At 49.3% G+C, this 26,187-nt stretch overlaps 1 protein-coding gene across 3 annotated transcripts in view; it reads right to left on the bottom strand.

The window, feature by feature from the left end:
- Nucleotides 1–1,043: 1,043 nt before the first annotated feature.
- Nucleotides 1,044–26,187, bottom strand: part of ESPNL (espin like) — a 40,048-nt gene continuing 14,904 nt past the window's right edge. For all 3 annotated transcript variants that reach the window (XM_059730838.1, XM_059730839.1, XM_059730840.1), the window contains 6 exons: nucleotides 25,386–25,517; nucleotides 10,173–10,328; nucleotides 8,561–8,654; nucleotides 7,806–7,921; nucleotides 5,631–5,828; nucleotides 1,044–4,618 (listed from right to left, as the gene is read on the bottom strand). In XM_059730838.1, coding sequence (XP_059586821.1) covers nucleotides 3,053–4,618; nucleotides 5,631–5,828; nucleotides 7,806–7,921; nucleotides 8,561–8,654; nucleotides 10,173–10,328; nucleotides 25,386–25,517 — 2,262 coding nt within the window. In that variant the 3' untranslated portion in view covers nucleotides 1,044–3,052. The remainder of the gene's footprint in view (nucleotides 4,619–5,630; nucleotides 5,829–7,805; nucleotides 7,922–8,560; nucleotides 8,655–10,172; nucleotides 10,329–25,385; nucleotides 25,518–26,187) is intronic.

The following is a 26,187-nucleotide window of genomic DNA, read 5'->3' as shown; positions in this document are numbered from 1 at the left end:
GGCCAAGTGCCAAATGCCTTTCAAGATCCCACCTCAAGGTATTTTAATCTCAACTCATAACTCAGCCTCTCAAGCCTCCAAATCATCATTGTTACCCTTCCCTAAAAGGCAGATAGATGTGTAGGCCTGGATAACTGACTCAGCCCCATTTCAGATCACCCTATTCGAAACAGCTCAGAAACCTGGCAGTGTGGATGTGGAGTAGGGGTGATGTCTAAAGGATGAGAGAAGCAGGGGAAATTACCTTTCTCTACGTGATCTGTTCCCGTGGTTCTTAATACTCTATATATTCTCTGAAGAGGAAATTATTTTCTCCTTTCCTATCTATGGCTGGCAGTGGAATTGGCTATATATAGTATGCTGTGCTCCTGATTACATTCCTGAGCTTGGAGACCTCAGCATGACTCTGCACCCTGCTCTCAGGAATGTCCACAGATAAATCACAGCAGGAGTTAGACTGCAATGGAGACCTGCAGTTTCCCCCTCAGCAGCACGGATCTCTGGCACTGCTGTCACGTGAAGAAGTAAGAGTCAGGAGCTGATGGCAATGGCGTGGCAGTGACAGCATGGAAGTGGTGTAAGTGAGGACTGCATATGGCTGTACTGCCCTGATGGCTGCCTCACTTCCAGGACAACACCAGCATTTGGCTATAGCTGCTCATTTCCCAATATGTCTGGGTTGCTTTTCCCTAGGCCACCATGCACTTGGTCTGTCAGAGAAACCTCAGAACTCCATACGGTCCTTGATTTAAGGGCCAAATAAAACCAATGTAATCTTCAAGTTGATCCTCCTATATAAGACCAGCCATAGAACTTTACCCACCCAGATCGAGAACTTGAGCTGACACTACAGGGTGAAGAGACCTCCAGATTTCATGGGAAAACCTTTTCAAGGGAGAGCCCATCATACCCTTCAGTGAGCTGGTCCTAAGGTGATGATATATCCAGTTCAGTGAATTGTCAGGTGGGAAGGAAAAAAAGGACCCCCTCTTTGCCCTCTTCCCCCTCCCCACTCTTGCCACCACCACAGAAAAGGACCTTGCTGGGACAGTACAGATTTTATTAAATCCACAGCCCATCTGAAAAACAGTACCACATTTCTACATTGCAAAATCAAAACAATGGAAAACTATGAACATTTTAAATAAACAAACTATATAATGGGATATCAAACTATTTAACCTAACCGCAGCAGACAACGTACAATGAGTTAGCTTTCCATTTGGAGAAACTGAGTAGATCAGTGGTATTTCTTGTTCAATATGTACCTACTTTTAAATGTCAATGGACACCAGGTGATCATCTGAGACTTTTGATAGAGAAACCCAAATCACACAGGGCATGGAGGCAAACCCATGTAGGGAGGACCAACTGTCTCTACAGATCAAGAATTATTCCTGGTGACATAAATTTTCTCTGTGGGGCTTTTCTTTGGGACCACAGGGGACAGGACTAGGAGTAACAACATCAAGTTTCAGCAGAAGAAATTCAGGTTGGAGATTAGGAGGCACTTTCTGATTATGGAGTTGGTCAAACATTGGAACAGGCTGCCTAGAGAAGCTGTGGAATCTCCATCCCTAGAAATTTTCAAGAGAAGGTTGAACAGACATTTGGCTGGGATGATATAGCCAGGGATGATTTTGCCTTAAGTAGGCAGTTGGCCTAGATGAAGATCTCATGAGGTCCTTTCCAGCCCTACTTTCTGACGATCTTATGAATTTGACATAATTTTATTTCCTCGTGCACATGTCAACCAGGAATGATCTAAAGTGAACGGAGTCACACATAAGTGCAAGAAGACAAGAAGTGGGATCAATAACTGTGATTGTTCACAACCAATTGTGTAACACCTTCACCATGAAAATTATTATCTGCTGCCAGCCTTGCGAGCTGCCATCTGCCCCCTCAAGCCCGTTGTCAAGATAACACTCTTTCTAGTTGCTACAAGGAGATGCAGTTCCCTCTGGAGCCCAGCACAGACGCTCCAAGGACACCTCAGACATAACCCAAGGGATTCCTGCCCCCAAAGCCCTAAAGAACATGTAGTGCTCCTCACCCCCCCCCCCCTCAACTGGGACTTGCCTGATCCCAGTGCACTGCTCAGCTTTAATACCCAGTGTTCTTCTCCTGGGGGCTTTCATCACCTTGTTCTTTTGCTCAGATTCTTATTCATGGTCTGTCTGTGGATTGGCCAGGAGATGACCAAGGTGGTTTGTTCAGAGCACTCACCCTTTAAGCCACCTACCCTGAAGAAGAGTCCTGAGCTATGGCAATGTAGTGGGCTAAACCTTGGCAGTGCTGCTATGGACAGGCTGCCTTCCAAACTGGAAGCAACAGAGCTGGGGCATCACAGATGAGCTAAGTAGCTTAGGGACCAGATAACCAGCTCTGTCACTGCTTCCCTTCAGGAGGTGTCCTGCCAGGAACAGTGCAGTAGATGTGAAATGGCCATCACTAGGGACAGCAAGTTCACCATGTGGACATAGTCCTGAAGTTCCTGGGGTGCCCGTGGCAGTTCTGCACCTCCTACTGCTGGTCATATCCTTGGCTGGCATCACTAGCATGAATCCTCAAGGGTCCTTCAGTATCTTTAAGCCAGACCCTGGGGTTTTTTTTCTGTATATGCTCATGAGAAGGGCTGGGCAAGGTTGGAGAGGGAAAGAGAGCACCAACAATCTGTTGTCCTGAGGACACAGCAGCTTGCTCAAAAACCACTTTAAAGGGTGAAAATAGGGAGAAGGTGATGTGAGGCCAGGAGGAGATGTCAGGAGCACAAGGGACAGCTTGACACCTGTACCCTATTTACAGGCACTAGGGGCTGGGTGCCCAGGTGCCATTTGTGCCTTTGAGGATCTCCTTATAGGTCAATCTCTCTGCTCCACCAAGCTGCAGTGGAATGAATTTCCCCTGAGTCCTTCCACACTTGCTTGTAGCAGTAGCTGGGGAATCAAACATGCTGCCACAGAGCCAGCAGTGTCCCCCAAAACAACTCAGCTTCCTGACTCTCATTCATGTCATACCAGGGGCTACCATTCCACCATGGCTCCAGACTTCAGTCCGCGAAGCTGAAGATCTCAGCTTCCTTTTCCTTCCAGAAGGTGAAGCTCCGGTCAATGTATCTGCAGATTTCCTCATTGTTGAAGCTACCAAGCTCCGTGCAGTTGCCTGGAATATGCTGTCCCTGCTCGAGAGCAGCACTTTGGACCTTGACTCTGGATATTGGCTTTAGTGCGGTATCTGCTGAGGCTCTGCTTGGTTCCATCTCCCTTTTCAGATCCTTTGTGTGGCCAAAAAAATGAATCTTCACATCCTCCAAGCTGTCTTTCCACCCCCGCCTGCCTGCAGTTACCTCATCAACTACTGCCTTGTGGAAGGCACGCACAGTCTCCCAGCTGTGTCTGCCCAAGTGGTCGAAGACTTCAAAGCAGAGGAGATGCCTCGCCCTGCGCTCATTGGGGGGAAGGTCCAGCTCCAGGATATGGAAGTAGCCAAGCATGAAAAGATCAAGGGTTAGGCTGTCATAGTCAACAGGGGCCCCATTGACATGGGGCAGGAACTGCTCGGGAGAATAGGTGATGTGCCGGCGGTTCAGGCGCTGGATCTGCCGCGATGGGACATGAGAGATGAGGTCCTTCCAGTTGCAGATCAGGTTCTTGATAGTGTTCCTCTGCTGAATTAAATGGCTCAGTTTGCTCATTTCCACCATGGGCTTCTCCACGGGAACCCGCTCTTCTCTGGCTTTCTCAGAAGCCTCCTCCCCTCCCTTCCTCCTGCCCCTTTGAGCCTCCAGAGTTTTCCTGGCCATGGTTTTCAGGGAAGGCATGTAAGCAGATTTCTTCCAGTGGCTCAGAAAAAGCATGACTATCCGTTCTTTTCTGAGACTGACTGCCTCTGTGGCTGGGATAGGAGACCCGCTTGCATCTGAGGAAGCCTCTTCACAGCTGATCCCCGAGTCACTGGCAATCTCCACATCACCACACTCGTGGTCTTCACACACAGGTTTTCTCTGGCTCTTACTTGTGCTCCAGGGCTTTTGGGAAGGACCTAGGTATCCTCCAGAGCATTCCCTGGGTGTCCCCTTCCCACCTTGGAGCTCCAAAGGCATTTTTTGTCCTGGGAAAGCCTGCTTCTCAAAGTTACCCCTCAAGTCCTTAACAGAGACACCACACTCCAGGATCTCTCTCTCTGCAGTGCCTCCTGCAGGGCCCCTCACCTCACTGGGCTCTGACTGTGTTTTTGGGGCTGGCCTCTCTCTTTCCTTCCTCTTGCCATCATTTACGTTGGCCAGCAGCAAAGACATGCTCTTCACTACACCAGAGATGCGACTGCACCAGACCGGCAGGGTCTGGTCACCCCGCTCTGGCCCCTGCTGCAGGAGCTGGCTGTTGATGGTGATGTTGACAATGGGGGCAGGCAGGATGGTCTGCAGCTCCTCTGCTAAGCGCCCCAGCTCACTCTCATATTCCTGGCACTTCTTTCTCAGCTGCAGGTTCTCAATTTGCCTCTCCAGGTAAAGCACGTCATCCTCAGTCAGCAGCTCTCCATAGGGGCCCAGGATAGCATTGTGAGTCTGAGAGTACCTCCAATCCCTCAGCTCTGCTGAGCCATCCTCAGTGCTCTGCACGCAAGAGACAGAAGCAAGAGATCTCAGAGGACCATTCACTTAATCAGTTAGAGTCAGACGCCACCAGGGCTTCATGGTACCTTCCCTCCCACCTCAGCACCCCAAAGAGACACCTCAGGACCCCTAAGGCAGTGACAGCCCAGCAATAGGATGAATATTCCCACATATCCCAAGACTGGTAGGTAGAGACATTGTGATAACTAAAGGACCCACCTGTGTCCTTCACACTATTGTGTGTAGCCACAACCACAACCCCCATGGGCTAATGACATCTGTGCAACTAAGCACTATAAGGCAGCTATCTCCCACCTTTTTGGCCCCATGGGCAACAATAAAGTAGCACATTGTGGGCAACACCCCTATAGTGTCAACCTCAGCTTTAGCTCCTGTAGCTGCAACGTCTGACAGTCTTGTGGGCAACATGGCCTCCAACCAATACTGCTCAAAGGGATGCCAAGCCCTTTATCAATATTCACTGTCCAAGCACCTAGTCCTTGTGTAGCCCCCTAAACAAGTTTTGTTCATTCAGAGACAAAGCCCACACTCCCCCTGCTTTGGGACCCTATGCTTAGAACTTGGTGCCCTTTGACAAAAGGGGATGGGGATACATGAACAAACTATTGTGAGCTAAGTTCAGGCATGAATTTAACAGCATACCAGATCTTCTGCAGTAACTGCCTATGTACAAACTCCTACCCCACAGTAAATGCATGGTAGCTTCTTCTGCTTTCATTGAGGGATCCATGCGCATGCACACAGGCAGGTGGTATGGAGTAGTGAACCACTTCTAAGTTCACCACCTAGCACCTGTGTGCCTATACCCTGAAGTGAGGATACCAGGGATGGGATATTGGGGATGCAGTAACCATGTGACCTTGGAACGTGGGGCTGAGGAACAGCATGAAACTGCTACAAGGAAGTGGGATGGAACAGAGAGGGACTGACCATGCAAGGAGAAGCTGACAAAGTTTCCCCAGCCCAGCAACCATTCATCTCAGCACTGTACCTTCCTGCCCACATCCTCTTCAGACTGCAGCCGAGCCTGCAGCTTCCTCACCATCACCTGCCGCTTCCACTCTGGGATCGGGTGGCCTCGTTCATCATGGGTAGGGACCAGGGCATCAATGTCTAAAGGGTGCAGCTCATCCAGTACCGGGAAGGTGAAGCTATTCCATGCAGGATCTGTTGGCTCCTTCTTCTCAGCCTGCAAGGACCGGAGTTCACACCACCCATTTTACCACCACAATTGGTTGTACGAGGACTTCATCATAACATACAGAAAAGGATTAAAGTAATAACACAGTAGATCAGACCCTTGCTGCCTTCTGCCTCAGGAGCATGCGATGTATTCCTCACACACAGGCAAGGCAATAGCATGAGTTGGAGTGGGACAGGATGTAGCTACTGCCAGAAGGAAGTAAGGCTCGAGTGCACTGCAATCCTGGATAAGTAGGACAGCCCTGGGGCTCTTTTGATCTAGCTGGGGGATAAACTGAGGTTTAACCAATAAGGGGAGCTTGGTAAAAAACATAGATTAACTATTTCTGTAAAAAACAATTCCAGAACATCAACATTGCTTTTATCTCCAACTTTCAAGGGAAGTGGTGCTGGCTTCTACCTCGGGGGTCTTTAAGAGGAGGCTTGACAATTACCTAGTTGGGGTCATTTGAGCCCAGTTTTCTCTCCTGCCAGGGCAGGGGGTCAGACTAGAAGATTTTCAAGGTCCCTATATCTATGAATCTATGAATCTCAGAGGGTTCATTTATCATTTCTATCAACAGTTTCCATGTTTTTTTAATTTATTTAAAAATTTGCCAGAAATTTAAACTTACAAAAAATAATTATAGAATCTTTTCAGTAATTGGAAACAAAGTGTTCAGCAAATGATGCTGTGATGTCTTCAATCATGTCTTTAATAAAGGCAAATTAAAAAGATGATAGAAAAGGCATGAAATATTATGAAAAATGGCTGATGCTGCCAAAAGGACAAACTCCTCATCCATCACCATTTTATTTACTCTCCTTATTTATACAGTCCATTCAGCTCACCTCTGGGTCAAGAGGTCTGAGCAAATACTTGCCATCCTCAGCCCTATAGCCTGGGCCCTGCTCCTCCCAGCCACGGCAGCAGCAGTGAATGTACTAGAACAGAGATGGGTAAATATGGCCCACAGAGGGACTTTGTCTGGTCTGGTCCACGGCAGGTCCCTTGGTTGCACTCGTGGCATGTCTTGCTGCCCCCTGGGCACGCAGCAGGGCTGGGGCAACTCTGCAGCTGGACTGCCTTTTTAGGAAGTCCAGGTATCAACAGCTGCCACTGCCACTGGCCCCAGCCCTGCCCCGACCCAACCCACCCCACACCCACTCCGGACTTGGCCTGGCAGAGCAGCAGCTCTGGACCAGCCAGAACCTGTGTGCAGGCCCAACCCAGCCTGCCATGCACTTGCTCCAGGCCTGCCCATCCATTCTGAGCAGTAGCAGCAGCTGGGAAGAAACTGCTACTCAGCACAGGGAAAAGTGCCAGGGCCCTTCTTGCTGCAGCCACCTGGAGCCCACACCTGGGCTGCCCTACGGCTCCTTTGCACTGCCACTGCTACCCTACTGGGTGGCACAGAGGTGGCAACAGCAGCGTAGAGGAGCCACAGGGCAGCCTGGGTCTGGGTGGCTGCATCAAGAAAAGCAGTGGTAAGGAGAAGGGGCTGCTTTTCCCGCTGCACTGAGCAGCAGTTTCTGTCTGGCCACTGCTGCTACTGCTGCTGCTGCTCAGCATGGGTGGGCAAGTCCGGAGCAGGCGCAGGGTGGGCTGGGTCAGGACTACCCTGGTTCCGGCTAGTCCAGAGTTACTCCACTCCACCCAGCTTGAGTCTGGAGTGGGTGTGGGATGGGACGGGTTGAGGTTGTGCACGAGTCCCCACCAGTACCATGGGACTGTGTGTTGTTGGCAATGGCTTGTAGGCTCTGGGCTGTTGTGGAGAGGGGTGGGGAAGGGGTGCTGACCAGCTTCCACAGGCACGGGGGGAGATAGCATCCTGATGGAGAAGGAATGCTGATTGACAGAGGGGAGGCCAAGAAGAAAGATACAGGTACAGAGTATGGAAACACCACTGAGGAGTTGTGAAATCAGAGTGGAAAGCAGAGGAGAAGCTGCATAAAGATCTGAAAGAGTCAGTCAGGGACATACAGCATGTGTGAACATTGCCGTGATCCTGGCCTTCTGCAGGGACTTGCTGATCTTCAGCTCAGCTGTCAGCGGCTTGCTGGATTCAGTGGGGAGTACCATGTCAAAGGAATTTGCAGCTAGAATGGAGAGGAGTACAGGCTTGTGTTAGAAACTCCGGCATAGAGCAAAGGAAACAGAAGTGGGCGCAGTTACCCATATTACCCTTTTTATGCTGTATGCTTGGGAGCACAGACAAGGTTGAAATAGTTTACAAGAAGGGTGTGTAGTATTAGCAGCACAGTACAATCAAGAAATGTCTAGAATGCAGACTGGGTAATACTCTTCACCTTCAAGGGAAAGTCAATACCCCATTGGCCCTCTTCCAATATCTCTCTGGGAAATACATTTTGAACAGCACTAAATCATTTCCAACCATTTCTCTTTTCCCTGTAAAAGGTTCAAGAATAGAACATACACATGCACTGGGGCAATCTCCAAGGGGTGTCCACTGATGTAGCTCCAGAGAAGTCTACATGCATTCAGCCATGCTACAATCAAAGGAGCAATGCAAGTTTACACCATCCAAGGATCAGATGTCGACATGCACATAAATATTTCCTGTTTCACAGTCCTCATGAATGCAAGCATTCACCAGCCCATAACAATAAAGAATTACAGCAAGTACTTCTGCATACACTCCAGTGCAACACCCAGAAGGCACCAAAACTCACATGCATCACCAGCTGTTTCAGTATAAATGCAAGAGCTGTACTCACTGGTATTGCTGGGGTGTGTGTGGATAATTCCTTCTTTCTTTGGGTGTGGTGAATCACTTACCTCAAGTTGCAGAGAATTCATTGGCGCTTGAGTCTAGAGAGACAGAAAAAGTTGAGGGTTTTTAACTCTGAAAATGCAAAGTGCCTTCCAATCCAACACAGAGTCTCTCATTCTTTTTCTTGTTGTTTCAGCAAGTGCGACTTTGTGGTCCCCTGTTGGCACCACTGGCGAAGACAGCAGTAGGATGAGCTTCCCCACTTGCCAACATGTGCTGGCATCTGGCATCCTGAGTCTCCCACAAATGCCTTGCCCATGCTCAGATTAAAAATATCCTCATACCACTACCAACACCAGCTAAGAGTCCAGCCATGTGAGGTTCCTCATGGCCCTCAGGAGGACTGCTGTGCTGTGAGAGTTTGGATTGCCTGCTACAAGCAGATGAGTGACCTAGTCACAACCATCTTTGGTTATTTATTCCAAAATGATCTATGAACAGGTTTACAAAGTGTGGTTCAGTACTTGAAACACTGTGCTGAATGGTTTCAATAAGTATGTTTAAACCTTAAAATGCTTTGCAAATTATTTGACAAGACCTCCATTCTGGTTGTTACTATTGTAATGTGCTCTTCATGCTATTGATTTAGCAACACATGTGTTGCATGTCCTTTGTTACTTGATATCATTCCTGTGACCTGACTGGTAGCTGCCAATCCCACAGACAGCTTTGCAATACCAGCAGAAATATTTTTTTGCCATCAGAGCTGAGCAAATAATTGGATTTTCAAGTTCCAAAAGAGAAAAAGAGCTAGAGGCAGAGAATTGGGTGGAGGGCGGGGGAGAATTCATTTGGGGGCAACCTGTAATACATTTTGGGTTTTTTGTAGATTTCCACAATGAAATGAAAAAATGTAGTACCAGAACCAGTTAAATATTTTGCTTCAATTTAAAGTTAAATTTTAGGTACTTTTAAAATCTTTCAGAAATCTCAAGTGAAAAATGTTTAATTTGGACTTTTTCAAATTCTGTGGGAGGGAGGGGGTGGAGATAATCTGGACAAAAGCAACTCCACTCCAATTTGTAAATAGTTTCAGGCAACCCCAAGCTGCATTTTCATGCAAAATAGTTCACCAAATATTCCCCCGACCAGTGCAAATACACATTTCTCTAAGTATTTACAACACTCTCCATTTCCACAGACAAACTTGCTGAAAAAATTGTCCATCATATTAATATTCATGAAATATTAATTAACATGATAGAAGAAACACCGAGGGCACTGGATCCTTTGTTCATTTATTCCAATGTAAATACAGGTTGACTCCACTGAAGTCTCTAGTGCAAGGCTAATCTAGATCTGGAATATGTGGGAGGAGAATCCAGGCCAATAATGTTATTCAAGGAAATGGTAGCAAATCCTTTTTTTGTGCAGTTCACCTAGCTGTATTTAGGACTCTGCTCACCATTCCAGTATGATCGTCTCAATTTGTACCCCAGGGGGATGAATGTTTTGTTACAACACAAACAACAGGAAAGTTGATACCAAAAGTTTTCCAAAATAAGGAAAGAAGAGCCCTACCTTACCCCAACCCACCACCAGGGGCACTGGGTTACCTTGGCATTCTCCATCCTTGTGGTGGCATCACTTGATGTCCCAAGGCAGTCCAGGTGGTCATGCAGCCTGTGGTACTCACCCATGCATTGGCTTTTTGTTACTGTGACATTGGCCTTTTGACCCTCCTGGTTGCTAGAATCTCTCTGTTGACCAGACTGTTGGGACACACACAACAGTGAAAGAGGAAACTGTAGTAAAGCACAGCACGAGACCTTCTCCTCAGCCACTGCAGAAAAAATGCATGGTAAATCAAGAGATTTGCAGAGAAGTTCATTTACATTACACTCAGCTTCTAGCAGTGGCTTAAAATCCCAGTGTCATTAAGGCAACAGCCAGAGATGTGCCATGCTCCAAGAAAGCACAGAAAATTTCAGGAAAAGAGCAGAAGCACTTGAATCACTGCAGGAAGATGCAGACAGACTGGGAAAATAAATGCTAGAAATAGATGTTACTGAATGAAGTGGAACAGCTGTTCCACATTGGGTGAAATACACATCACCCCTTGTCCCAGCCCTGATGGTGTGGGACATGTAGTGATGTGATCTCTCCGTTTTCCCCACTCAGCCAGAACTGTTCCCCACAATGGCTGGGGAGTGAGGCTGGCTCAGCAGGGAATTCCAACTTCCCTGCTTATGAAGAGGTATGAGATGCCTCTCTGTAAGCAGGGAAAGTAGACAAGTGCTCTGAGGGCTTGAGGAGCCCTCAAGTCCCTAAGATCACCTGCCTGGGGTGGCTGAAGGGTAGTAGCAGCTTAGGCTGTTCCACTTACCCACTACAGAGCTAATGGAAGTTTGCTGCAGTAAACCTTTTGTCATGCCACCAATTTGCCTTTGACATGGTGTAACAAAGGTAGCAGCATCTGTTAGCTCGCCATTCATGCCACCGTGAAAATATTTATGGCAGTACAAATGAGCCATCAGGCAACATCTGTTTCCACCCAATATCTTCACACTGGCTGTTAGTACAGAGTGACACAAAACCACCTACCATCTGTACTTACAGGGCAATAGGTTCCCTGGGTTTTTTTTTGGCACGGAGTTGTCAAGCAGGATATGTTTAGGGGTTTAGTTCAGGGAATAAACTAAACACAGGCATTTGGTGAAATGTCTGTTCTCATTTTCAGCCATTTAATGAACATCTAGAAGTTTCACACTCTGGTCATAACTTGCTTGGTCCAATGAATCTTTCACATTTGCTGTAACAGACTCAGCTCAGGTGGAACAATAAGGGCCTCAGGAGAGCAGATATCACCAGTGCCCCAGAACATGATCCACCGGACACCAGCAATACCTTCTGCAATGCATGGTACTGCAGTTACCCAGCCAGGCAGGACTCATCAGTCTTAATTTTCCCTTTGGCTTCAAGGGTGACCCTGTGTGTTCTCCAAAGGAGCAGCTATACCAGGACACTGGAATGCGCTGTCCTTCCCTGGGCCCTCCATGGAGCAGGTTTGCTTGGAGCACCACCAGCAAAACCAGAGCTGGGCAGGCGGGGCATCAGCCCCAGGCACTGACTATGAGGGGGTTTGGGGATTTTCCTCCCCCCCGTCCAGGAGTCTTTGCCACAGCAGGGGAAGCCCTGCACTGCCCCAGACAGGCCATAGGAGCCAGGCACAGGCAGCACAACACTGCACCAAGCGATGTATCTGGGGGTCGGGGGGGGGCAAGTGGGGCAAATAGAATAGTGCTTCCCTGGGAGTGTTTGCCAGAGCCTTGAACCCCAAATGTATGTGGGAGGGGAGTGGGGGGATGCAGACGGAACAACAGGATCAGCTTCCAGGGAGCCAGGCCACAGGGCTGCTGCTGCCAGAGCTGATGCTGCAGTAGTGAGGGGAATAGTCAGACTTCCATTCCTTTCATCCACATGCCCCACCTCCCCATCTGTCGTGGTCTGCATTTCCGCCACTCCCCACCCCTCTGTGCTGGATGCTCGATGATTTTCCTATGCCTCTGCCCTATACCAAGTCTGACTGGTAGCTGCACTAAATCAGCACCTCCCTGGAGTGGTCTGACTGGACCTCACAATGGACTTACAGATCTAACAATTCCTGGTTGTATAAAGGCAGGACTGGTGTCCCCAACAGCACCAAGCAGCACTCAGTTGTCTCAACACAGTTACGCTAAAGAAAATGACCAAAAAATAGCTCCTTCTCTGCTCCCCCCTTCCCTGACCCTGCACCCCTCTGTTTCAAGCTTGAGCAGTCTCAGTGTATTTTAGCACTTTCCAAAGACATCTAGCATCATTTAACTAATGAGCTACACTGAGTCTGTAAGTGCCCCGGGGTTTTTGTAGCAATGGGATTTCAAAACCAGATGCCCTCTCTGATAAGAAGCCTGTAGCATTAGGCAGAGGGCTGCACTTGAATAATAAATGCATCCCTGAGCTCTCTTCAAGGTAAGTCTCACCATGTTCAAACCATTACAGCAAGCCCATTTCTGAGGCATTACTCCGAACAGGGCACCAGCACCTGCCCTGCTCCAGCATTACCTCCCTATAATCAGAAAGAGAATCATTATTCTCCCAATCCTTGCATATGAAGTCCTAATAGATGTGGCAGGTGTATCACCCACAGTATAAGTCTGCTGGGATTCACACAAACAGCCCCAAGCTGTTGTTAGGCTCCCTTTCAGGCTGGCATGTCACACATTTCCAGTGTCCATGGTGGGAAGTGCAAAGCCAGATCTTTCTTGCAATGCTGCACAGCTGAGAAGACAGAGCTATGGTGAACTGAGACCTCACTGGGCTTGAGAGAGTTCAGATTGATCAATTAGCTGATCCCTTTCACTTTGTTTTCAAGTTCATCTCATCAGCCTTGGGAGCATTTTGGTTATGTCCCAGCTGAATCACTGAGAATCCTTCCATAAAATTCAGAACTACAATGTCAGCTTCTAGACTAACAGATTCAGAGCAGAAGGGACTATGATCATCTTGCTTGAACCCCTGCGTGACACCATCCATAGGACTCCATCCAGCAGTTCCTGCACTGAACCGAAAGCTTTCTTGTTCAGTCAAAGCATCTCTTTCAGAGAAACATTGAGCCCCCATAGAGAAGAAATTCCAGAGCTGTGCTCCCACCAAGCCCAAGGCAGCTTGGTTACTTCCTTAGTGTTTGTTACAGTTCACTGAACTTAGTGCAAGTAGAGGAGTGGATCCTGTTAGGGGCTGGGTTAGGAAATGCTCTGCCAATGAGTGGCTCAAACCAGAAAGATTTAGGAGGCAACTTTCTGCAGTATGGGAATAGCCCCTGTTCTGAGACCAGAACGAGCCCTGACAGTAACACACATCCATCCTCAGCAGTGCTTTATAACAAAGAGATGGAATCGCATCTCCTGATCTCAGGGTTCCAGGTCTAGGTACACCTGGCTCCTGGACAACCCACGTAAAGCAAATACTACAGGTTGAGTTAAAGGAACAAAAGGAAAACCCAACCATGCAGGGCTCTTCCCCTGGCCATGGGCGACCTGGACACATTTACATTCAAGCAAAAAGAAAACTAGGGGCAGAAGTGCCACCTGACTCCACCAACAGGGGGCATGATATACACAAGTACCTAAGAAGAAGTCAAGTGAAGAGCCTAAAACACAGTTGCACACAATGACACATACCAGCATCCTTCCCCAAGTCCTGCCCAGAATCCATCTGAAGCAGCCGCCACAGGGGAGGAGAGGGCAAGCTGCTCTGGCTAGGTCCAGTGGTTTGGAAGGTCAGAACTCAGCCAGCTTCCACAGGAATAATTGCTGATCCCAAGCAGCTTCCAGGAGAAGCTGGTGCTCCCAGCCCTTCAGCCCTCAGGCAGCCTGAGCCAGCCTTGTGTAGCACTCGGGAGGGAGGTCAGGGAGTCGTAATTAGCATCACATTAATATTTGATGGCCGAGTGTCAGATGGCAAAGCAGCCCAAGGGGGTGGGGCTAGATCTTTTACCTGAGGCCATTATTAGAAAGATTTGTGTGGCTGCCTCCACTCCTGTAACTACCCTCCTCACTGCTCCCCACCCACTTCACAATGGCTCTTTGCAGAGCTGGAAGATTTTAGAAAGTGAGGCAATGTTATTCAATTGTGCTTCCCTGGCCTGTGTGCTCAGCACACCAGCCCCATGGAGATCACAATGACAAAAGCACAGCCTTAGAGAAGCCCAGTGCAAGAAGGAAGGAGCAGCCCCCAGACAGTGTACACAACAGCACTAGAGGTGCACCTAGGAAAAGAGACTGTGAAGAGGCAAAGGACAAAACACACAGAGCAAATTGCTCTGGACTTGCTGTGCCATCAGTAGTCAGAAGGAACTGAAGAAGGGTAGGAGCTACATGCCCCCTTTGTACTTCAGAGCCCTGCACAAGGGAGAAGGGCAGGTGACTCCAAGGACACTGCTGAACTTGCAGGCCCAGAAGCACCAATCTGGGGTGCTTGTACATACCACAGGGGTTTAGTTCTCCCTAAATTGAAATGGTGGATTTTTAAAAACCCACCATTTCCATTATTTCTATTTAGGGAGAATTAAACTGAACTAAATCCCCATGGCATGTACACAAGGGTGGGATCCCAATTGTTAGAGCTTACTTGCCTCTCCGGTGGTGGTGGGCGGGGGAGGGGGGCAAGCTGCTGGCAGGCCAAGTGGTACCTGAGCTGTGCGGGGGCCCAGTGCTTCCCTCCACAGCTGCAGGGGGACCAGTGCTTCTCTCCAGGGTGGCAACAGCTCCCCCAGGCAGCACCTGCCTGCTGGCACCTGGCCCAGGCAGTCCTGGGGGGTGCCACAACTGCAGAGAGAAGCATTGCTCCCCCTCCCCCAGCAGCCATGGAGGGAAGCACTTGGGCCCCCATGCAGTTCAGGCAGGCAGGCAGGCTCTGGGAGAAAAAAAAAGATCAGGCTCCTCGACGGTTTTTTATTTTTTCTTCAGTTGAGCCTGCCTGCATGAGCTGCCCCTGGGTCGCACAGCCCCTGAGCTATGCAGGGCCCAGTGCTTCCCTCTGCAGCTGTGACACCCCTGGGGACCACCCAGGCCAGGTACCAGTGGGCAGGTGCCAGCTGGGGGTTGCCACTACCACAGAGGAAAGCAGTGGATTCCCCAACAGTTCAGGGGCTATGCGATCCAGCAGCAGCTCACCCCCACCCCCACCCCACCACTGTGGGAAAGGCAGGCAAGCTCCAGCACCCCTGTACCATTCCTGCTGCCTTCCCACCCCACGGGACTTCCTTGGAATGGCCGACTTTCCCCTGGGGCAGAGCAGCAAGGTGGCAGGAGGGCGGTTGGGTGTGCTGGCAGCGGGAGAAGGTGGCAGGGATGGTGCACGGGGCGCTGGAAGCCCACCAAGCCCAAGCTCCCCTGAGCAGATCAGCTTCCAGTGCCCTGTGCACTGCTGCACTTTGTTAGATAGCAAACTGAAACACCTTAGAGGTGTTTCATCTTGCTACATACCAAAGTCATTTAAAGTGGAATATGCCACCCAGTGTGCAAACAGCAATGCCATTAAAGCCGAATACACTGCCAAACATACAAACAGCACCGCAATTAAAGTGGTGCAAAAGGGCATTTAAGCCACTTTAAAGGCCAATTTTGTGATGTGTACAAAGGCCCCTGAAGACCAGGTATCTTCATTGTTCAGAAGGTAAATGGCTGAGTTGGATTGACCTGTCTGTGGTAACTATTTCCCCATTTGGTTTGCCCCCATCATGCCAGGTCTGGACTCTCCATCCCAGACTGATAGCCATTATTGACCTCACCCCTGATCAGTGGATCAGGGTAAGACCAATGGGCACATGAATCCTGCCATTTGTATTAATGACATAGCAATGATTCCCTGTCAGACAGCAGACCCTTCAGAGGGCAGCACAGGGCACTGTGGAACTAGAACGGTTGTTTGTGGCAAAACTCTGGCTTGGTTCATGTGAGGAAGGGGCAGGACAGACAGTGCTCTACAAAAGATAGTGAGGATAGGTAGTGCTCCCTCAAGCACCCACTGGGGGGTGGGGGGGAGGCAGCAAATACATCCTATCCTATCCTATTCTATCCTGGTCTAGGGGTGCAAATATAATTTAAAAATATTTATCTTCTACTTATATCTGTTAAACAATTAACCCATTACACAGCACTTGGACACAGCTGCTGCTGAGAGCTGCTCCTGGCTCCCACGTGCACCCTTATGCATCACCAATGGATTTCAGGGTAGGGCTGTGTGGACACTGTGCTGCAGGCTTGTCTTAGGAAAGGCAGGTTGCAGAGGTATGCCCTATACTTGCAGTGGAAGGTGGAGAAGCCTGGAATGGCCTGAAGTCTTGAGAGAGGTCGCCCCATCCTGACAGTCTCAAAACAGACTCTAAAAATGCTCTGTCCCCCACAGAGATAAATCTCAGCCTTGTGACAGAAGGCAGGCAGTTGCACTGTGCCAGAGGATAATCATAGTCCTTATCCCCATAAGGACCAAGACCTTGAATTTAATCCAATCATCTTTATGAAGCCAGTGTTAAGAGCTGAGGAGAAGTGTGAAGTGCTGACAGTAGCCCCAGTCTACTGGAGAAGTGGGAAGCAGGATGCCTGTTCTCCTCAGCACTTGTGACCCACAGGCAAATCAGGACAGATGTGGAAACCCTTGATCCCAGGTATAGTTTGTAGGACTCAGCAGCTTTGATGGAGGCTGATAGTAAGGTTCAGTCCCTTTGCACTGTACCTATTAAATCTGGTTACAATGGTTTTATGGCTAGGGAGAGGTTTTTTAGGATTGGTAGGAACCTCCAGCAATCATCTATTGCCATGCCCTGCACTAGCACAGGATCAAGCAGATCTAGAGCATCATGAGCATATCTTTGTTCTTTCAGCATGAGAATGCTTAAGTATTCAAACAGGTGACCCAGACACCCTGTGATATCTCCATCCCTGGAATTTTTTTAAGAGCAGGCTGGAGAGACACTTGATTGGGATGGTTTAGTCAGGGATGATACTGCCTTTAGCAGGGGGTTGGAAGAGAGACCTTCTGAGGTCCCTTCCAGCCCTGCTTTCCTGTGATCCTATGTTTCTGGAAATCTCCAACAAGGCAGATTCATTACATCCACCTACTAGGATGTTCAAGAGACAAAGGTTAGGCTGTGGACAAATGTAACCCTTAACCCCTTTAAAGGGGGGCAGCAGCCACTTGGAGCAAGCAACAGCTGCTATGATGTAACCACTGCATCACTATAGGAGCATACAGATATAAGGCAGCTGAACTGCTGTAGATTTAATTCTGAATAAAATAGGTTGATGACTAAAATGTTTTTCTACATTTGTATCAGTACAGAGGCAGACAGATGTAACAAATATGTGGCAACAGCTTATATCACCATCCACTGATATGGATACAATCTTTACATCTCTCTACCCCTTTAGGCACCCAGATCCCACTGGAAGTCAGTGAGCATTAAGCAGCTAATGCCTGTTGATGCCTTTGAAAAATCTGCCCTGCAGCCTTGTGCAGCAGTGGAATCTGCATTATCACATTCCTACCGTGCCTGACTTTTGTTACTGTTATGCAGTGGCATGTGTGCCTCCTCGCCTGGCCACCATATATTATACATGGATCAGACACATTAGCAGAGATCAGTTACAGCCACGTAACTCAATCGAGAGGTTGGAATAAAATCATGAACCAGGGAGGTCAAAGCACCCAGGGTGATTATCAGCACGCCGAGATTCAGTTACGGGTTCAGCAACAGAACTCTCCCCTCTCCTTACCAGTCAGTGCCCCAGATACCATTATTCTACCATCCCAGGCACTGGCCCCCTGGCATTGCACAGCGATCTTATCAATAAACAAGGATCAAATAATAGGCCCCGGTTCCTGCACTTCTTCAAAGTCTAGTGCCACTAAATTCTAACAACAGATCTTTCACTCAAAGGATCCAAAGCAGAGTTGGGACTGGTGATGTGTCCCTCAAACTCTAGTGGAACCATTTTGGATCAGACTGAAAATGAGATTGCCTCATTTGTCATTTCCTGTTTTGAGCACATCCTGCAGTCATGAGCCAAGGGTCTGTGGGATCCTTTATTCTACTAAAGTGCATTGCAGTATTCACAATCATGAAGTGCATGAAAAAATTATGGCAGTATAAGACAGAGCCACCTTACAGCTTCCTGACAGGTGGAACAGCACTATTGAGTCAGGGATAAAGTAAAATGGTTCTGAGGCTGCCCTAAATTTATGACAGGGATCAGATTGCCTGCACTGGACTGCTCCAGAACTACAGGGGGTCCATAAGAGGGATTAAAGCTACTTTACCACCAGCTCCCCATGCCTCCAGGCTTTGTGTTTATATTCCAGGCTAGAAATAGTAATGGATATGAAGAACTAGAGAAGAAAAATACCAGAGAAATGAATGGTACATTGTACCCAAGATTTAGAAATCTAATGACAATGCAGCCATGCCCAGCATGGGGCACTCTAGACTCTCTCCATAGGAGCAGCTCTCAGCCCTACTGAAGGAATCCTGGCTGTGGCTGGCACTCCCAGTTCTGCCAGAGGGCATGGCTGGAGTGCTGGCTGCGAAGACTTTATAAATATATGGGACATACATGGCATATGATGGAACAAAGACAGGGCTGGTTAAGAGGAAATGGGATGAAAGCAGGTGTCAACGGTGCTGAAAGGAACATGTAACTCTACTCCAGAGGCTGATGAGCAATCCTGTCCACACACAGAAGGCAGTGTACAATGGGGCTAATTACAGCAATGACAGAGCATGGCACACCATCCACACAGAGCCCAGTTTCTTACAGCATCACCTTGACCCCACACTGGGAAGAACATCTCACCCTATCCTTGACTTGCAATATCTTTAGCTGTTAGCACAGATAATCCAGGATTGTCAAAAGTTCATGTAGGCACAGGGCTCTGTGTTTCCAGCTGGTGCAGGATGGGGTACATGGAGAAAGACACACTAAAGCTTTATCCTTTCCAAGAAAGGTCACCATGGTTGTGGCCATGTGTCACAGGTGGGTGTTATCTCCCAGGCCTGGACTTTAGGCTTAGCAGTGCCAAGACAATGTAAGGGCACCCTTACCAAAACTGAATTCACTAGGAGCTGCTGGTCCATCTGAAAAAAATCACCTGTTTACATGCTTCAGTGTGGATGCAGATCCTGGACTTACTTCAGTATCCAAGTATGACATTTTTGACCTAGCATTTTTTCGATGGTTGCTGGCCAGATCTTTCACTTGGGTAGGTCAGTCTGATTACAATGGCTTTGATACAGAGGTCTACTGATTTATACTTGCAGGCAATATGGTCCTATGCCTTAAAAACTGTCCATATTGTTCTTTATTTCAACATCTGCTCCAAACTCAGAGTGCCCATAGCTGGTGTCTGAGATCCACTAGCCTCCTCCCCAGTGGATTTTGAATAGCACTAGAATGACACGACTTAGTTGCAACCAGACTGTGCCAGTGCTCCATCCATCCAGTGCCTTCCTCAGCACACAAACAGGCTGTGGAGTACCAGCAGAGAGGAAGCTGATGCTGCTTACTGCAATATTGATGGAATACTTAGTATAAACAAGGGGACATGGCCTTCTTGTGAAGCATCTGCCTGTCTCAGGTTAATTGAGCAGGTGTTGAAATCTGTCCTTTCCCTCCTGATGGCATGGTATAAAGTCCCAGATGGTATAACATCCCCTTTTTTAAAATGACCCTCCTTTGTCATAAACAAGACCCTTTCACTTCGCTCTGAAAGTGTATAACTATGTGTGTACCCAAGTAGAGGGCTGCTGTGCAATGTACTGGCCCTTACAGGCTACGATAGCAATGTCCTCCCAGCCTTTGCTTTCCCAAATGGGCTTGAGGGGACTAGGCTGCACTTCTGACCTATTTGTTTCCAGGTATATAGGTACTGGTACACGCCATTGTGTTCTGGGGACTCACTGAATTGCAGCAAACTGCACTTAATCTTAACTATTTCCTGTGAAGTTTCCTTTTTCCAAGAGGCACGGAAACAAACAAAGCACATCCCTCCAAGTCTCCTGCTCAAGGAGTTGCCCTGTCTGAGCCACAATATTGTACAAGCAATGTCCATGAGATCTGCATGAGCTGTTTTTCACAAAGATGCCTCCTATTAGCTAGTTCATGAAGCAAAGGTAGGGTCTCTCTGGGATAAGGCAGCTCATTTGGTAAAATACTGCTGGGAAACTCACCACTAGAAGGAATAGAGAACATATGAACACTGCAGCTTGGGTAATACTGTGTGGTGGAGCCTGTCTCAGATCAAAAGTATGATTTTAAGGCTTGTTCTGCCAGACAACAAGGAAGAGGCGGAAAGCTGCCAAGAAATAGGGCCCCAAGGGCCAGGCCCACAGCAAGGCAAGCGGGCAGCATGCTGCTTCTCAGCATCTCCAACCACAGCGGAGAGATTTTCTCCATCAACATTTCAGCTGGAAATTCAGTGGGGATGGAGGATTCTGGTTTTAGAAGCACCTGCTCCAGATCTCAGGCGTGGGGCAAGGATTCACCATGCTTTGTTCAGGAAACAATTTCCAGAAAACCCAAGAGCCCAGCCAGGATTTCAAGAGCCAACTTTTCAGGTCTCTGGCAGCAGGATGGCAAGGCTACTCTGGCAGGCTGCAGCTACTCCCTTTGGGAGCTAAGAGAAGGGCTTGCAGAAAGCCCTGTAAAATGAGCACTTTGGTGGAGCTCTTGTGCTCTCCATAGCAGCAGCAGCTCCTCATTTCCCTCTCAGCAGAATGAGCCTTCCAGTGTCCTCATTGCTTCAAAAGGCCTCAGAAATGGAACAGGCCCCAGCACAGCCAGCCCAGCCTTCACTTCCCATCGATCTGGCCAAGACCAGGCCTGAAAACGTTCCCATCTGTTAACAGCCAACCAGAAATAGCTCCCTAAGCTGGAGGGAGGGCAGATTGAATTCCTTGGGCTCTGTGGCTGGATGCTAGCTGGGGCAGCATACTTGCCAAGCTGACTGGCCCTACCCTCTTCACCTGACCTCCAGCTGGCAGTGAGGACTGGAAAAATGGGACCAGCACACACCTATAGTTACCATGTCACAGGAGGGGCTGATAGTGGTGCATTTGCAAGTCGCTGGCATCTGTGGGAGACGAGGATACAAGGCTTAGGGTGGGGGCAGGTCACTAGATGGCCCCCAACATGCCAAGGGATTAATAACCCAATCAGACTCCTCCCTATTGACAAATTGGCTTATGCTCCCCAGAGACACAAACTGGCTTATGCTCCCCTCCCACCCTTACTGCCTGTTCTCCTGAACCATCCTGACAAGCACCCTCATCCATCCCCAGTCATGCCCACACCCCTGCCACACTCTGGGGTCCAAGGTGCAACAAGAAATTATTTCACCCTTCTCTACCACCCCCGCCCAGTACGTACCATTCCTCACTCCTTGTGGTACATATACAGTTTATACCCAGGTGTTCCCCAGCCCCCTCCACTGAGATCCCTTGGTTTCCTTCCCCACTTTCAGGCCATTCTCTCCTGCTAAGGATGACTGTTGTAAACAAGCCCTACTTTGTAGGTAATCCTATGAGTGACCCCCCCGTGAAAGCGCCAAGTCAGTCCTCACACCAAGCCTAACAAGAGCAGGCCTTGCCATGTCAGTGCCAGGACATGCACACCAAAGTTCCCTCTCCCACACTACCAACCTGCCTGGCAGGGAGGGCTCCAAATTCTATGAGTACCAGGAGGCTCTGCGGGCTGGTAGCGACTCAGGCCCAGCGAGCAGGAGTGTTCCTGAGCCAACTGCCCTCACCATAAACAGTGGATTTAGCCTCTTACCTGCCTATAGCTATACAAGAATCCAGAGGCATCAGAACACATCCTGCGCTGCCCCCAGCACTGCCTCTGCCCCAGTGGGAGCAGCATGGTAGTCTGCTTCTTGAGCCCAAAGCCCATAGGAGTCCATGCAAGTCCTTCCCCAATGTCAGTGAGCTTTGACTCAGGTTTCTACAGGATGTCTCTTGCCTTGTTAAGGAGGCAGGCAGCTCAGGGAGGGAGACAGATGCTCACCTGCTCACCCATGAACAAAGAGTGCCTGGCCTTCCCAGCATGGCAATGCTGCAGGGTGGGGAGGAATTGAGGTGCTGAGGGGAAAACAGGCAGTGGGAAAGAAAGAAAAGAAAACAAGGATTCGAGGCATGAGAGAGGGGAGAGCCAGGGTACAGACAGAGAGGCACAGTCTTTAGGGCTAGTACACTTTGATTCTATTAATTCCCCTGTCTCCTTTTGCTTTTGAGGCTGATGCTCACAGGCTTGTAGTGTGACAGGGTGTACCAGTTCACAGGTGTACATACGTGCATTACTATTAACCCAGTCACCTTTCTTGTAGCTCCAGCCCTCCCTCACCAACCCAGACAGCACTGAATTCTAGACAGCATCACACATGAGGGGGGGTCCTCCCAGGCTCCCCCAGCCCCTGGTGAAGAAGCTTATTGCTCACAAACTGGTGGGTATTAGGCACCCACATATGCCCCAGTGTCAGCAGATGCTCTGGGTAGAGCCCAGGTCTTAATGTGCCATTTTATGTACCAAACAGCCCCAGAGCAATGTTCCTAGGCCTCTCTTCTGGGCGTGTTTAATTCCTATGAGCAGAAATGCATTGAAAGCAATTGCTTCTGAAACAGTCCTCCCTACCCCACCTCCCCCAGACACTGGCATGCTGGCAGGGGCTGGGTTTGAGGAGAGAGGGGTTAAGAAGGGACCACACCTTTGGGTGTCCTGTTCATAGATTCATAGATTCATAGATGTTAGGGTCGGAAGGGACCTCAATAGATCGAGTCCGACCCCCCGCATAAGCAGGAAAGAGTGCTGGGTCTAGATGGCCCCAGCTAGATACTCATCTAACCTCCTCTTGAAGACCCCCAGGGTAGGGGAGAGCACCACCTCCCTTGGGAGCCCATTCCAGACCTTGGCCACTCTAACTGTGAAGAAGTTCTTCCTAATGTCTAATCTAAATCTGCTCTCTGCTAGCTTGTGGCCATTGTTTCTTGTAACCCCCGGGGGCGCCTTGGTGAATAAATACTCACCAATTCCCTTCTGTGCCCCCGTGATGAACTTATAGGCAGCCACAAGGTCGCCTCTCAACCTTCTCTTGCGGAGGCTGAAAAGGTCCAGTTTCTCTAGTCTCTCCTCGTAGGGCTTGGTCTGCAGGCCCTTAACCATATGAGTGGCCCTTCTCTGGACCCTCTCCAGGTTATCCGCATCCTTCTTGAAGTGTGGCACCCAGAATTGCACGCAGTACTCCAACTGCGGTCTGACCAGCGCCCGATAGAGGGGAAGTATCACCTCCTTGGACCTATTCGTCATGCATCTGCTGATGCACGATAAAATGCCATTGGCTTTTCTGATGGCTTCGTCACACTGCCGACTCATGTTCATCTTGGAGTCCACTAGGACTCCAAGATCCCTTTCCATCTCTGTGCCACCCAGCAGGCCATTCCCTAGGCTGTAGGCATGCTGGACGTTTTTCCTCCCTAGGTGCAGCACTTTGCATTTCTCCTTGTTGAACTGCATCCTGTTGTTTTCTGCCCACTTGTCCAACCTGTCCAGGTCTGCCTGCAGCTGTTCCCTGCCCTCCGGCGTGTCCACATCTCCCCATAGCTTTGTGTCATCTGCAAACTTGGACAGAGTACATTTCACTCCCTCGTCCAAGTCACTGATGAAGACATTAAAGAGTATCGGTCCAAGGACCGAGCCCTGCGGGACCCCACTGCCCACACCCTTCCAGGTCGAAACCGACCCATCCACCATGACTCTCTGGGTGCGACCCTCCAGCCAATTCGCCACCCACCGGACTGTGTAGTCATCCACGTCACAGCCTCTTAACTTGTTCACCAGTATGGGGTGGGATACCATATCGAAGGCCTTCCTGAAGTCTAAGTATATGACATCCACCCCTCCTCCTGTGTCCAGGCATTTCGTAACCTGGTCATAAAAAGAGACTAGATTGGTCAGGCATGATCTGCCTGCCACGAACCCATGCTGGTTTCCCCTCAGCATAATTTGTCCTGCCGGGCTCTCACAAATGTGAGCCTTGATAATTTTTTCAAAGACTTTACCAAGGATGGAGGTGAGACTGACTGGCCTATAGTTGCCCGGGTCCTCCTTCCTACCCTTCTTGAAAATGGGGACCACGCTGGCCCTTTTCCAGTCCTCTGGGACTTGGCCCGTGCGCCACGAGCGCTCGAATATTCCCACCAGTGGCTCTGCAATGATGTCGGCCAGTGCCTTCGGCACCCTCGGATGGAGCTCATCCGGGCCTGCCGACTTAAAGGCATCCAGTTCTTCCAAGTGACTCTGCACCATCTCAGGGTCTACGCATGGCAGTCTGGCGCCTTGCTGCTGCCTCTCTACAACCCCAGTGAGAGACTTGTCCTGCCCCTCGCTTAGGAACACTGAGGCAAAGTACTCGTTGAGGAGTTCAGCCTTGTCCCCCCTGTCCGTCACCAATTGCTTCTGCCCATTTAGCAGGGGTCCTATTCCTCCCTGGGTCTTCCTTTTACTCCCTATATATCTAAAAAACAATTTCTTGTTGTCTTTTACTTGGGTTGCCATCCTCAGCTCCACGGTAGCTTTGGCCCGTCTAACAGCCTCCCTACAAGCACAAGCAGAGGAGGTATATTCGTATTTGTCTGTGTAGCTTCAGACCACCCCAGGCCCATATGGACCAGTTTGAGCCCTTGATACTTGTACTATTGACATTGCCTCCACTGGGGACTTGCAAATACTTTGAAAAATATCAGGAGACTTCATGGAAGAGCCTGGGGTTCAACACAGTGCTCATAAGGGAAACCTGGGGTAGTGGACAGATCTGTCTGAGATCCACTTTTAATTGTCCCATCGGAAATGGGGTTCTCTCCCTTCCCCCACCCTTTCCCCCTCCCCCACCCCCACTCCTACAAACATTCTACCTCATCTGTATGCGTCCCACAGCCTATGCAGTGACCGGGCCCTGCGCAGGGACCCTGCTTCACCCCTCCCAGTGCCCCTCCACAGTGCCCAGAACTGTGGCATTCCCAGCTCTGTTCTGTATTGCTTCAAGGCTGCTGCCCTTTTGAGAGAGGAGGGCACCAGTAGGGTAGTTTGTACTAACCCGTTCCTTCCTCAGAAGGGCTGAGGCTGCATGTCAAGACACTCAGAGTCTGAACACCATTTTGGCATTGCCCATTTTCAATGACCCTGAAGTAGCAGTGACTCCTGATGATGGTGTCATAGTGGTGAAAGACCATGGTTTATTACCAGCTTCTCCACCTCCTGCAGGTACTGAGCACACTGTCTGTGTCCATTGTATTCCGCTAGGTCCATCGCGGTGTAACCATCCTCATCTCGGAGACCTGGGTCTATGCCATGGGAAACCAAATTCCAGCAGCACTGTCAACAAACAGCAAAACACAGCATGATCACAGAGGGTCTTTCATCCCCTTGCTGTAGCTGCCCAACACTTCTCTGTGCATCTACCCAGACCTTCATCTGAAATAAGCAGAAATTGCCACAAGGGGGTGCAAGGAGTTCGATTTCCAACAGGGTTGGAATACAGCCCAAGCAAACCCTACTGAATAGGAATCATGGCCATATATGTAGATACAGAAGCTAGACCAAGACTGAGGTTCAAGTGGGATATCCTGACCACGAATCTTGTCAAGATGTTCCTTTTATTTGAACAGCTCCTGGGTGCCCTGGGGAAATGTTCAGGAGGGCCACTGGGAAATGAGTGAGTGAGGCACACAATTCCCCGAACAAGGCGGATCAGGTGTTTGGTGTTGGCTACTTACACTCATCTCCCAAGGTCCTCCCCGCAAGCCTGTAGCATAGGCTGTAATGGTAAGCATAGAACAATGTCACAGCTACAACTCTTTCAGCTTAGCATTCAGCTGAGACAGTGGCCACCTTTGTGCAGACCTGGTCAGATGTACATGCCACAGGGTCGTGGCGCTAAGCAGTGAGTGCCCTAGAGCAGCCAGCTGTTCTTAATCTTTTTCTTCCTGAGGCCCCACTCACCTGAGCAGCAGCAATGCAGAGTCTCGCCTGCCCGCCCACAGTG

The sequence above is a fragment of the Alligator mississippiensis genome, chromosome 7 (assembly GCF_030867095.1).
Source record: "Alligator mississippiensis isolate rAllMis1 chromosome 7, rAllMis1, whole genome shotgun sequence".
Lineage (NCBI taxonomy): Eukaryota > Metazoa > Chordata > Crocodylia > Alligatoridae > Alligator > Alligator mississippiensis.
The sequence above is the reverse complement of the archived record's forward strand: the minus strand, read 5'-3'. Positions and strand labels throughout refer to the sequence as shown.